Below are 14,161 nucleotides of genomic sequence, written 5' to 3'. Positions count from 1 at the left end.
TCCAAGTAATTTTTATTTATTTTTTTATTAATTTAAAGTGCCCAGTTATTTTACCCCTGATTTTCTCCCCAATTTAGAATGGCCACATTTTATTTTCATTTCACCGCAGCAATTCTCCACACAGCTCAGAGGAACTGAAGGTTCAATGGGCGTCCTCCCATCCCACAACCAAGCCAGCTTCCTCTTTTACACCCAGGAACTCGAGAGCGGATATCAGGGAGCTACCAGCCTCTTATTTTGTGTGTTTTAGCGCAGCAAGATCCTTGTGTTGCAATCAGATGCCTAGCTCTGCCAATGGCATTGATCCCTGCTACTAATTAACTGAAACACAGATCCTTGTGTTGCAATCAGGTGCCTAGCTCTGCCAATGGCATTGATCCCTGCTACTAATGAATTGAAACACAGGTTGGTGGATCCGGGGATTTATACACAGTAGAAACAGACTGCACTGCATGTGCCTCGCCTAGCCTGCTTTAAAAGCATGCTGCCAATTATGATGGCAATATAAAATGTCAAAAATCATAATTTGGTAAAAAAATGACTCAATGACATTAACTAGCATAAGGATTTTTTCTTCTGCAGCTGCAATTTCCTGTACATTTTCTGAACCACTCAGTGAGCTGGCATTCAATCACTGGCTTGGCCAGCTTTGTAGACCCGTCAAGATGAAAAGTGGTTGAAATTGAAAGCAGATGCTGTAAAGGGAGTCCCCTGGACATCACCTTGTGTGGGCAGTAGCTGAGTATGAAGTCATGGTCGTGGTGGGGAGCTAGGACAGACACATTACCTCGTGTGGGCAGTAGCTCAGTATGAAGTCATGGTCGTGGTGGGGAGCTAGGATCCCCTGCCCAGGACTCATATTGAATGCTTTGTCCGTGGCCAGGTTGTACTCAATCCTGTCTGGTTCAATGGCTTCTCCGGGCATTAAAGGCTTCAGATTTGGTTTCATTATCTGCCAATGGAAAGGCAGCTCCAAGTGTCTGAAAACAGAAGTAAATAAAAACGCCAGTGTTTGAATGAAGGAGTTGCAGGTTTTTGCTCTGAATGGGATGGGAGTTAAAAAGCCTGAACTGTCCCAAACTGTCCCGGTGAACATGTAGTGGTACGAGCAAACTATATGGGCTTGATACTACTGTACTATTGTCTCGAAGTTGCAACTCAAGAAAACACGTAACTGGCCGATTTCAACATATACACTGATATCCATTTCTATTCACTTCAATGTATACCGTGCCAATCATACAATCCTATACTCCCTGGGCAGGGTTTCACCTCAGTGCTCTCTTCATGTTTAAATGAACTCACGTGGCATTCCTGATGACCACCTTCTTCTGCTCCCCTGAGTGGGGGTTAAGAGCTCCAAAACGTATGAAGTGTTCAGCAGTCAGATCTGTGAGCTCCCCTGGGATGGGGATGTCCTCTCCTCCGGTAACAGACGTTAACTGCAGTGCGATCAACTGTCCTGTCCCTGTGCAGAACCAAACAACGAGTAAGCCATATTCCCAGACACCACCACTCAAACTGGGCTCTCCTGTAATGCATGCATTTGCACTTCAGATAGGGAACTGTATTAATAGTAAATGCATAGCAAAAAAGTTAAGTCAAAGCATGATAAAAAACAAAGTGAAAGCATGCTAAAGTGTCGGTAAGAATTGTAAAGAATAGCAAGGTATAGTAAAGCATTGTATAGTAACAAACATGCTGAACCAGGGTAAGCTATGGTAAATGCACAGTATGGCCATGGGAGAAGCATGAGGTGAAACTGCAGAAATACCATGGTAAACTTTTAGAAGGGTCCAGCCAGCATGTAACACATATACAGTACTGTGCAAAAGTTTTAGGCAGGTGTGAAAAAATGCTGTAAAGTAAGAATGCTTTCAAAAATAGACATGTTAATAGATTATATTTATCAATTAACTAAATGCAAAGTGAGTGAACAGAAGAAAAATCTAAATCAAATCCATATTTGGTGTGACCACCCTTTGCCTTCAAAACAGCATAAATTCTTCTAGGTACACTTGCACAAAGTCAGGGATTTTGTAGGCATATAGTCAGGTGTATGATTAAACAATTATACCAAACAGGTGCTAATGATCATCAATTCAATATGTAGGTTGAAACACAATCATTAACTGAAACAGAAACAGCTGTGTAGGAGGAATAAAACTGGGTGAGGAACAGCCAAACTCAGCTAACAAGGTGAGGTTGCTGAAGACAGTTTACTGTCAAAAGTCATACACCATGGCAAGACTGAGCATAGCAACAAGACACAAGGTAGTTATACTGCATCAGCAAGGTCTCTCCCAGGCAGAAATTTCAAGGCAGACAGGGGTTTCCAGATGTGCTGTCTAAGCTCTTTTGAAGAAGCACAAAGAAACGGGCAACGTTGAGGACCGTAGACGCAGTGGTCGGCCAAGGAAACTTACTGCAGCAGATGAAAGACACATCATGCTTACTTCCCTTCGCAATCGGAAGATGTCCAGCAGTGCCATCAGCTCAGAATTGGCAGAAAACAGTGGGACCCTGGTACACCCATCTACTGTCCGGAGAAGTCTGGTCAGAAGTGGCCTTCATGGAAGACTTGCGGCCAAAAAGCCATACCTCTGACGTGGAAACAAGGCCAAGCGACTCAACTATGCATGAAAACACAGGAACTGGGGTGCAGAAAAATGGCAGCAGGTGCTCTGGACTGATGAGTCAAAATTTGAAATATTTGGCTGTAGCAGAAGGCAGTTTGTTCGCCGAAGGGCTGGAGAGCAGTACACGAATGAGTGTCTGCAGGCAACAGTGAAGCATGGTGGAGGTTCCTTGCAAGTTTGGGCCTGCATTTCTGCAAATGGAGTTGGGGATTTGGTCAGAATTAATGGTCTCCTCAATGCTGAGAAGTACAGGCAGATACTTATCCATCATGCAATACCATCAGGGAGGCATCTGATTGGCCCCAAATTTATTCTGCAGCATGACAACGACCCCAAACATACAGCGAAAGTCATTAAGAACTATCTTCAGCGTAAAGAAGAACAAGGAGTCCTGGAAGTGATGGTATGGCCCCCACAGAGCCCTGATCTCAACATCATCGAGTCTGTCTGGGATTACATGAAGAAAGAGAAGCAACTGAGGCTGCCTAAATCCACAGAAGAACTGTGGTTAGTTCTCAAAGATGTTTGGGCCAACCTACCTGCTGAGTTCCTTCAAAAACTGTGTGCAAGTGTACCTAGAAGAATTGATGCTGTTTTGAAGGCAAAGGGTGGTCACACCAAATATTGATTTGATGTAGATTTTTCTTCTGTTCACTCACTTTGCATTTTGTTAATTGATAAATATAATCTATTAACATGTCTATTTTTGAAAGCATTCTTACTTTACAGCATTTTTTCACACCTGCCTAAAACTTTTGCACAGTACTGTATTTCGAGGGCACTGTTTGTTTTCACTTCACCCCCATTTTTTTGAAAAGAAAAGGCTCTCAGAAGCAGCGTGGGTCTGGCTGGGAACTAACATATGATTGGTATGCACTGTTTATTAGAGTTAACAGACTAACATGCTGTCAAGAATGAAGCCAGAAACACACGTAGAGATCAATGCCCAGATCACAGTTTGCTGATTAGGAATGGCACAAACGTAATCGTTGATGGTTGTACTGTATTTCACTTTCATTATTATTTTAAGACCCCACTGTAAATGAGAGTTCAGATCTTGGATTTTTTCACAATAAACTTTGATATAAGCCCCACCGGTTCCGCAAAGACTACAATGAGGGATATTCAGTTTGTTAAAAACAAACATATTTTACCTGTGACTGCAATATCTTTGACTTGGCAGTTGTCACATACAATGGTAAACGTTTGCTTAAAGACATCAGATGAGGATGGGAGAAACAGGACCTAAAAGACAAATACATACACACATGTGAATAGAGTGTGGAGGGTGTATAAAAAGCCCTACATTTTATGTTAGATAGAGTTCTATTATTTACTGCAGTCACATGCAGCATGGCTGCACTGTACTGTGTATTACACACAAGGAGACAACCAACTGAAAAAATGAATTGCAGAAGCACAAACAAACCTCAATAGCTGTAGTCTGGCCTGGGTGTAGTTCAAACACATTCGGTCTGATTACAAAGGGAAGCTGCTCAACAAAACCAGCTGAGGCCACAGGCTGCCAAGACAAAAAAATAAACCAGACAACTCAGTGATATAAGCAATGATGCTATGATATGTTATGTATTGATTAGATTACTGCAATGCTTTGTTTGCTGGCCTTTCTGATTCTATATTAGGTCAGCTCAAACTGGTTCAAAATGCTTCAGAGTGCTGCCTCGCACATGTCGTTTACAACACAACATCGCGGCTCTCAAACCACTGCACTGGCTTCCTGTTACATTCAGGATCGGTTTGAAAATTCTACTTACTACTTATAAGGCCCTTCATGATTCTGAGCTTTTATATTTACAGGAGATGCTGATACCTGATGCTCAGTGTCACACCTTGAGATCAGCGAATGCTGCACTTTGGTACAGTGCCTTGCATAAGTATTCACCCCCCTTGGACTTTTCCACATTTTGTAGTGTTACAACCTGGAATTAAAATGGATTTCATTGGGATTTTTACCATTTGATTTACACAACATACTTAACACTTTGAAGGTGCAAAATATTTTTTATTGTGACACAAAAGTTAATTAAACAAAAAAAAGACATTTGTTGGTTGCATAAGTATTCACCCCCCTAAGTCATTACTTGTAGAAGCACCTTTGGCAGCAATTACAGCTGTGAGTCTTTTTGGGTAAGTCTCTACCAGCTTTGCACATCTGGATCCTGCAATTTTTGCCCATTCTTCTTGGCAAAATTGCTCAAGCTCTGTCAAGTTGGATGGGGACCGCTGGTGAACAGCAGTTTTCAAGTCTTGCCACAGATTCTCAATCGGATTGAGGTCTGGGCTTTGACTGGGCTATTCTAAGACATTCAGGTTCTTGTTTTTAAACCACTCCAGTGTAGCTTTGGCTGTGTGTTTAGGGTCATTGTCCTGCTGGAAGGTGAACCTCCGCCCCAGTCCCAGGTCTCTTGCAGACTGAAACAGGTTTTCCTCTAGAATTTCCCTGTATTTGGCTCCATCCATCTTTCATTCAATCCTGACCAGTTTCCCAGTCCCTGCCGATGAAAAGCATCCCCATAACATGATGCTGCCACCACTATGCTTCACCGTGGGGATGGTGTTCTCAGGGTGATGAGCAGTGTTGGCTTTGCGCAAACACATAGCGTTTTGCGCTAAAGCCAAAAAGTTCAATTTTGGTCTCATCAGACCAGAGAACCTTTTTCCACATGTTTGCTGTGTCTCCCACATGCCTTTTGGCAAAATCCAAACTGGATTTGATATGGGTTTTTTTCAGCACTGGCTTTCTTCTAGCCACTCTTCCATAAAGCCCAGCTTTGTGGAGCGTCCGGGTTATAGTTGTCCCATGGACGGTTTCTCCCATCTCAGCTGTGGATCTCTCCAGCTCCTTCAGAGTTACCATTGGCCTAATGGTTGCTTCTCTGACTAATGCCCTCCTTACCTGGTCACTAAGTTTTGGTGGACGGCCTTCTCTAGGCAGAGTCGTGGTTGTGCCATATTCTTTCCATTTTTTCAATTTTTTTACTTTATCTCAGACTTGTTTTGATATCTCCTTGGTCTTCATGATGCTGTTTGTTTAGATATGCTCTCTAACAAACTCTGGGGCCTTCCAGAAACAGGTGTATTTAATCTGAGATCATGTGACACTTTAATTGCACACAGGTGGACTCCATTCAACTAATTATGTGACTTCTGAAGGCAATTGGTTGCACCAGAGCTTATTTAGGGGTGTCACAGCAAAGGGGGTGAATACTTATGCAATCAAGACTTTTTAGTTTTTTATTTCTAAATAATTTTGAAAAATATGTAGATTTTTTTCCCCACTTCGACATTATGGACTATTTTGTGTAGATCAGTGACAAAAAATTCTAATTAAATCCATTTTAATTCCAGGTTGTAACACTACAAAATGTGGAAAAGTCCATGGGGGGTGAATACTTATGCAAGGCACTGTTGTTCCTAGAAGTGGTGTAAAATCAGCAGGGGCGAGGGGTTCTTCAGTTGTTCTGCTCCCTGCTTTTGAACTACATCCCGTGTCATATCAGCAATGCTGGCACAGTCCAGTCTTTTAAATCACATTTAAAAACAGGTTTGGTTGCGTCGGCTTATTCTTGAGCTGGATGGATTGGCCAACGGCCAATTTTATTATTTTATTTTATAGAGTTTGTATTGTGACACGCCCTGGGATGCTTCGCATGAATAGAGCTATATAAAAGCAATCTGTATTGTATTGTATGGTCCAATAGGTGCAGCTGTGTATTAATGATGTAGTATGAGGTGACCCTGCACAAGCAAACGAAGAGAGACGGTTCTGAAGCTCCTACCCTGAAGTTAGTAGCTGGCCATACGCTCTTTGGCATGATGCAGAACCTCCCAGCACTGAGCCCTTCATTCCTGCAGAGAAACTCCACAACCTTCACACCGCTGACCAGACAATAGCCACAGTCTAACACACTGGGCACTGGGTTGGGAAGGAAAATATTACAGTTAATAACATGATGGACAACAAAATCTCTGAATGTGATAGAGTGGTGGTTTTCAAAGCAATTTCCAAATCCATTACCTCATCCAATGACCAGGCAAGACGAATCGGCACATTTCTCCCTCGAGTTGTGGAGGCTATCCTGAACTGCACAATGTAGAAATGGTACAAAACTCACGTGTTAATATAGGAGGAGGGCACCTGGCTTCAATGGGCACCAGCAGTGGGTAAGGGGTCTGTGTCTCTACTAAAATGAAGTCCTCGTAGTCCGCCTGGGAGTCAGGGGCAAACCGGATTGTGTACAGGCAGCTCATTCCAGGGGCAACAAGGCCACCTTCTCCTGGAAACTTCCCTAGAAGAAGACACTTTGGTTTAAAGCAGCACGCAGAATAATACAAGTGTTGTAAAGTCGCTCTTACGCACACACGCACGCACCACTAATGTTTTTATCTACAGTAATCGCTGATTCAAGTCTACAGGATTCACACTGTCTGTCTGTCAAAGTGGCAGCAGTGATGTTGTCGACCCGGAAAACACCGGAATGCATACTAGGCAAGCTAAGTCACATGACTCCCATCTCCCGCACAACTGTCTGCTTCATTCAGCAGTCCTCTTGATACAACGAGAAGAGCAGTAATAACTTCTTCTTACAAACTACTTCTTTAAGAAAGCAAACAAAGACAACAGCAACAGCACATCGACACGTAAATAAAGCAAAGCATTCTGACAAGATGGACAAAGACACTTTGTGGAAATCCGTGTAGAAATTAGATAAATGCATTACATATTATATATGTCTTACTAGTTCGGTATAGAAATAAAATGAAAATTGCTATAATAATTCTTGTTTAAGAAAAATCAACATTTCCGTGGCGATCCAGTACCTTCAGATTTAGGACCTCACCGCTGGGTGTCAGGCATCCCAGGCATCATGTGTTGGAACAATGTGGTCGTTTGGCATACACACGTCCCAACCAAATCTCATCACAACTGGGTATGTTCAAATCTATTACAACACCTCACACATGTCCCAAGCAAACCTCATCACAACTAGGTATGTGCAAACCTATTACAACACCTCACACATGTCCCAAGCAAACCTCATCACAACTGGGTATGTACAAATCTATCACAACACCTCACACACATCCCAAGCCAATCTCATCACAACTGAGTATGTGCAAATCCATTCCAACACCTCACACACGTCCCAACCAAATCTCATCACAACTGGGTATGTGCAAATCTATTACAACACTTCATTGCTCCTGAAGCTTATAGGACTCCATGCTTGACAAAAGTACCATCTGTACAAAAGAAAGTCTGTAGATACAACTTCCAAGAAAAATTGAATAAAATTACTCCAGAGATTGTGAGAAAGTACACAGACACAATGCCAAAAAGATGCCAAGCTGTTATTGATGCCAAAGGTGGCCAGACTAAGTCTTAGCATGAAAGACACCTTCAGACACAGCTGTGCAAGGTGAGTTCACAAAAAATAATAACTATTTTTTGGAGTAAATTTAATACTTTTTTTGTGTTCAAAGCTCAATACATGCCTAATCTTGAGGTGTTCTAAAAAATTTCCACACTACTGCCTAGTATGTAAAAATACAAGTGTGACATTCGCACTGGCATCTTAATAGCTCCAGATAGTGGTAAAAAATCAGGTTTAATCATATTCAGATTGGTTCTTATCTTGCTTGCTATGTGGAAATGTAGCTGTGCTATTTGTATGAAGTCCCAACTTGGCTTTCAGGATTTTCAAACATGCACAAGATGATCGTTATGCAGTTTTTCAATCAGTAAGCACCAGCATAATGATATCATATGTACCAAGGCTAATCTTCCTGTACTACATTTCTGAAACTTATTACAGCTTTTGAAAAGAAAAGGATCAAAGTGCTGTTTAAAGAGGGCAGGCTAACATCCCAGTCACCTGATTACTCATGTTTATAAATCGCCCGACAGGGGGGAGAAGTTGTGAGTGCATTTTATACATGCATGTTGAGATAATTTATTGTGTCACTCTCCTATGTTGAGAACCGTTCTGTTAATAATGAAATGAATGGACAGTAGTAAACCTACTGGAGGGACACTTAAAGTAAAAGGTGCGGCCAATCCAAGTTGAGTTGTATCCTAAAAATAGTTTCTCACTGTCTGCTTACTCTGCAGTCTTTCTTTCATCGTTTAGCCTTCCTTTGTGCATCCTATAATACAGAATATACAACCAAACTATCAATGAGCAGATTTAACAGGCAGAATCCCCATACCCCCATGAGAACTCACCAAGACCAATAGCAAAGTGTGGAGTCAAGGGAGAGATTAACTCACCAAGACCAATAGCAAAGTGTTGAGTGGAGGGGGGATGAACTCACCAAGACCAATAGCAAAGTGTGGAGTGGAGGGGGATGAACTCACCAAGACCAATAGAAAAGTGTGGAGTGGAGGGGGGGATGACCCGGAGGGGGCGGCTGCTGGAGGTCAGATTTCGCAGTTCCACACTGGTCTAGAACAGAGAAACAGAGACCTGCTAACAGCACAGAGACTGAGGAGACTATTGTATTGTAATTGACTATTTCTTTTACATTGTGTATCTGATTACTGCGTATTTACATAGTAGTTACACAGCAAATACATGTGTAAACATTATTCCAATGCTATCATGCATAGTTACAATGTACTTAATTTACTGTGTTTTATTACACTTTGCTGTTCTTTTACTATTGAATACCAGAGTAAATCTTTCTATGGCTACAGTTTATACAGACTGATATTGTGAGTTAATGTATCATATCACTTTACTCTGTCCCACATTCCCCCTTTCAGTTTAACCCTTGCAGTCATTAATTATTTTAGTCGAGCTGAAGAATAAACTCCTTTATTGAGTATAGATGAGAACAGGACAACATTATTTTTACATATATTTCTACACTAGCTCAGAATGGGAACTAGGAGTCCCGTGAGGTTCCCGCGATGTGTTAACATAACATACTGTGCTAAAATTGAGTCCCGCCAGAACTGAAAGGATTAATAATGAACCTTCACTATAACCCTACCTCATAAATCTGTCCGACTCGATAGTTTGTGAAGAACACAACAGGTGGATTGGCAAGAAAAACTGGAATGGGTTCATAGGGATCCCTGTGGGTGAAATAAGAAAAAAAAAACTTAACATGATAAAAACACCTTTCACCCGAGCATTGCATGGCAAGATAGGTGGAGTACACCCCTACTACATCATTTCAAACCCTGGCTTTCATACAGACCACAGCTCAGTGTCAGTGCCTGAGGGGCAACTTGCATATAAAAAGATAGACACTGGGATAGGTGCCGACGCCTAACCTGTTCACATGTTTACAATAGAAGAGAGCCCTGCTTTATGTAGCAAGATGAAGACAGAACCCCTATGTCGTCATGGTATTAGCACCCATCGATACTGTTTCTATTGAAAATGATCATGTGCATTGCAGGATTGTTTTGTGGCCATCAGCATTTGGTTATGGTTGCTCAAATAAGAGGCTGTATGAATGCAGCAGTAGTAGAAAAAAAGTAGTGTCAGCTTTGAAGGCTGCACTGTTCCCATGTCTTTATTGGAAGCAGGTTGGAGGAAGACTGACTATGATGTCTTAGATTTGTTTTACAAATAAAACTGTTCAGTGAAAATATATCTGCTCAGATTCACAGCAATAGCAACCACATATACATCTAGATTTACTAGGGTTTTTTGTATTGCAAAGGTTGTTCCACTAATGTAATGTCAAATGTTGAAAAATCATACTGTATTAAATGGAGCTTCCTTCAGGCTGATTCTACAGCTGGTAACACTGTAATATTTGCAGACCTGCAGGCTGATTCTAACAGCTGGTAACACTGTAATATTTGCAGACCTGCAGGCTGATTCTAACAGCTGGTAACCCTGTAATATCTGCAGACCTGCAGGCTGATTATAACAGCTGGTAACCCTGTAATATCTGCAGACCTGCAGGCTGATTCTAACAGCTGGTAACCCTGTAATATCTGCAGACCTGCAGGCTATCGTCACATTCCGCCTGTCAGTTTTGAGCAGCCACTATAAAACTGCAGCAAAATCAGCCTGAAGCACTTTAATATAAACTGCAAATATCCACCAAACAAAACTACATACAGAACATGACAGTGAAGGTAAGGAAGTACAGAGTTCACCCTATTTAAAATGATGTAAAGTTATGTAAACTGTTTAAAACAAAATGTACATGACAGCTTCATTTTGCTAAAGAGGTACACAATAGGACTTTGTACCCTTTATACAGTATATTGTGTACTGCACTAAATAGTGATGTCAGCAAGCAATATACAGCACCTGAGCTGTCCTACTCCCCAAAGCAATTATTAACAGATGGATAAGCACTCAGACAGATAGGCAGATATTAGCAGGTGCAGTGCACTTGTTACAGTGAATGATCCAATCAGAGGCTTGCTGCTGTTACCTTTCCTCCACCACCACTCTCCTGCCAGCCACCATCCTCTCCACCTTTCTTGGGGGAACGATCAGGGATTTCCCACCGCGCTGGATGTGCGGAGGCTGGAAGCGGGGGTTCTTTATAAAGTTGTGGCGCTTGTCAAGGTTAGCGAGGTCTGCTCGCTCCTGAACTCGGTCACTTTCACTCATCTCATCCTTCCACGCAGGCTTTTTGGCCACACTCTGTTTCTGAAAAGGTACACAGGGTCACTTTTAGCAAACCTCAACCCAAGGCAAGACCAGTGTTAACTTTAACAGACTTGATGACTGCTGGATAACACAGCTGCAGTGCAGAGTTCTGTAATAACTGGGCTCTGATATCCATGGTGCTTTCTTTAATCTGAGGAAGCACATGGAAGTTTTAAACTCATCCATAACCTCACAACAAAAGGCAAATATCAGCATTTGATGACCTATTTAGAACTATACTTACACAAGCACAAACTGAATTGCATACAGTATTTTTAACAAATAGTGTTTGAACTGCAATAGCAGCTTGAGCCCAACCCCGTTGGTGGAGGAGGCTGCTGCTCTTACTTGGCTTGACGATTTTGTTGTCCTCTCGATGTGTTCAGGAGAGGGAGGCAGAGTTAGAGAAAGCTCTGACCCCTCCAGCAATCTCTCTGCACTTTCTTCAGGGGGTGGAAGCACAGTGCAGACGTGCTTTTGGAAACTCAAGGTTAAGTTGGTAAAGCCTGCAGCTGATTTCCCTAAATAAAGAACATTAGAAAGGTTGTTTTCTTTCTTTTAATAGGAACAATGTAACAAATGCAAAGTTTCATGCAAGTCCGTCAGTCTAATGACACTTGGGCCTGGATTCTCAGAAGTGTTTAAATTTACAAAACTAGATACAAACAACACAGTAGTTTAAATACATGTACACTGAGCACCTGTTTTGGAAACATGGAAGTCTATGTGATATTATAATACAGAGGGAATAATCTCACTGGCCAACTTTTGGAACCTCTTTGCCTGATTCACTTCACTATCAATATATTCTGGAGTGGGTGCAGTTGTATATTCTATAAGCACAGTAACACACCCCAGGGTGTTCCAGTGCAGTTCTACACTCTATAAGCACAGTAACACACTCCAGGGTGTTCTAGTGCAGTTCTACACTCTATAAGCACAGTAACACACTCCAGGGTGTTCTAGTGCAGTTCTACATTCTATTTATTTTGTATTTATTGCATTTACATAGTGTTTTTTATACAAAAGTATCACAAAGCACTGTACAGTACATAGCATGTCACACATACAACTGCCACAGTCAGACCATTTAAATAACAGTACACACATACTAATACAAAAGCAGCAATTTTAAAGTTACATTAAAACCCATTAAGATAAGAAAGCCATTTTATAAAAGTACATTTTTAGTCTTGACTTGAAAACTGTAATGGTCCCGGCTTCCCTGACAAACAAAGGCAGAGCATTCCATAATTTAGGAGCTCTACCAGATAAAGCCCTACCTCCCGTGTTGCTTTTGTTGACCCTAGGAATAACCAGCAGCCCCGCATCCTGTGATCTCAGAGTGTGGCTTGGAAGATACAGGGTCAATAACTCCTGCAGATAACTAGGTGCTAATCCATTCAGGGCCTTGTAAATTAACAGCAAAATCTTTAAATCAATTCTATACTGCACAGGGAGCCAGTGTAAAGAGGCCAAAACAGGGGTAATATGTTCACTTTTCCTGGTTTTCCTCAGAATTCTAGCAGCAGTATTCTGAACAAGCTGCAAGCGGGATACCACATGTATCCCGGCATCAGATATGGAAATAATTGGTCTAAGTTTGGCTATATTTCTCAAATGGTAAAAAGATACTTTAGTGACTTCCCTAATATGAGTCTCAAATGAGGATCAAAGATGACCCCCAAGTTTTGATGAGAGACTGCAAGGGTCGAGCTCATGTAATCCCACATTTCCTTTTAGTTGGTTCTGTGATCCCACTAGCGTAACCTCTGTTTTATCTGAATTCAACTTTAGGAAATTCTGTGACATAAGGCAAGTAGCTAATAACACCCAGGCAGAAGAAATTTCTGGCTTTAGGGACAAATATAGCCAGGTATCACCAGCATAGCAATAGAAGTTCACTCTGTGTCTGCGGATAATGTCACCTAACGGTAGCATATATAATGAAATCAGCAAGGGTCCTAGAATGGAGCCCTGTAGAACACCACAGACAACTTCTGATAATGCTGATTTTACCTCCCCAAATGAAATGAACTGAAACCTATCAGAAAGATAAGATTTGAACCAGGGTATCTACTGTGCTTTAAAAATGATTCAGTAGGATGGAATGGTATCAAAGGCAGCACTAGATCAAGAAGAATTAATACTGATGGAAAGCCAGAGTCAGAGCTTATCAGCAGATCATTCACAACTCTGACAAGGGCCGTCTCGGTGCTATGTGCAGCACGAAAACCAGACTGAAACTTCTCGAATACACCATTAAGAGTTAGAAATGTTTGTAATTGAATTGCAACAACTCTCTCTAGAACCTTATCTAAGAATGGTAGGTTGGAGATTGGCCTATAGTTATTGAGAACGTTAGGGTCCAAAATGTGTTTCTTAAGCATAGGCTTTACCACAGCTACCTTAAGTGCTGAGTGAACTATACTGAAGGAAAGTGAACCATATAATTTGTAAAATGTGGGTATTAATATCACCAAGAACATATTTTAGAAGCACAATAACACACTCCAGGGTGTTCAAGTATGGTCCAACATCTGCAGGCCTGGGCTGTTCTAGACAACTTGTGTGTGATTTAATGCTGCTAAATACAATAGAAACAACATGGACAAAGATAGAGCATATTTATGCATTTTAGTGCTGCAATATTTAAATTTAGATTTATCATTAAAAAAGTCTTCAATAGGCCAACCAATCAGACTTGAAAAGCAGGTTACCTAACCTATATACTGACACCAACAAAATGAATATTAAACTGATTAAAGATATGCAATGACAGTAAGAATGGTAGGGTTAGTGTTATACATCAACTATACTCCTGAATGTCAGCGATTAGCGCTAATTATGGCATTATGCATAGTTCTTTGCTGG

General features: G+C 41.4%; 1 protein-coding gene across 2 annotated transcripts in view; it reads right to left on the bottom strand.

Annotated features, from left to right (window-relative positions):
• Positions 1 to 14,161, bottom strand: part of dlec1 (DLEC1 cilia and flagella associated protein) — a 39,275-nt gene that overhangs the window by 21,466 nt on the left and 3,648 nt on the right. For both annotated transcript variants that reach the window (XM_034059090.3, XM_059018783.1), the window contains exons 6-15: positions 11,636 to 11,808; positions 11,067 to 11,287; positions 9,657 to 9,741; positions 9,019 to 9,106; positions 6,776 to 6,949; positions 6,440 to 6,576; positions 4,069 to 4,161; positions 3,794 to 3,884; positions 1,306 to 1,468; positions 788 to 980 (exon numbers count right to left, since the gene is read on the bottom strand). In XM_034059090.3, coding sequence (XP_033914981.3) covers positions 788 to 980; positions 1,306 to 1,468; positions 3,794 to 3,884; positions 4,069 to 4,161; positions 6,440 to 6,576; positions 6,776 to 6,949; positions 9,019 to 9,106; positions 9,657 to 9,741; positions 11,067 to 11,287; positions 11,636 to 11,808 — 1,418 coding nt within the window. The remainder of the gene's footprint in view (positions 1 to 787; positions 981 to 1,305; positions 1,469 to 3,793; positions 3,885 to 4,068; positions 4,162 to 6,439; positions 6,577 to 6,775; positions 6,950 to 9,018; positions 9,107 to 9,656; positions 9,742 to 11,066; positions 11,288 to 11,635; positions 11,809 to 14,161) is intronic.

This window comes from Acipenser ruthenus, chromosome 3, assembly GCF_902713425.1.
Source record: "Acipenser ruthenus chromosome 3, fAciRut3.2 maternal haplotype, whole genome shotgun sequence".
Lineage (NCBI taxonomy): Eukaryota > Metazoa > Chordata > Actinopteri > Acipenseriformes > Acipenseridae > Acipenser > Acipenser ruthenus.
This window is presented reverse-complemented; position numbering and strand designations above follow the sequence as displayed.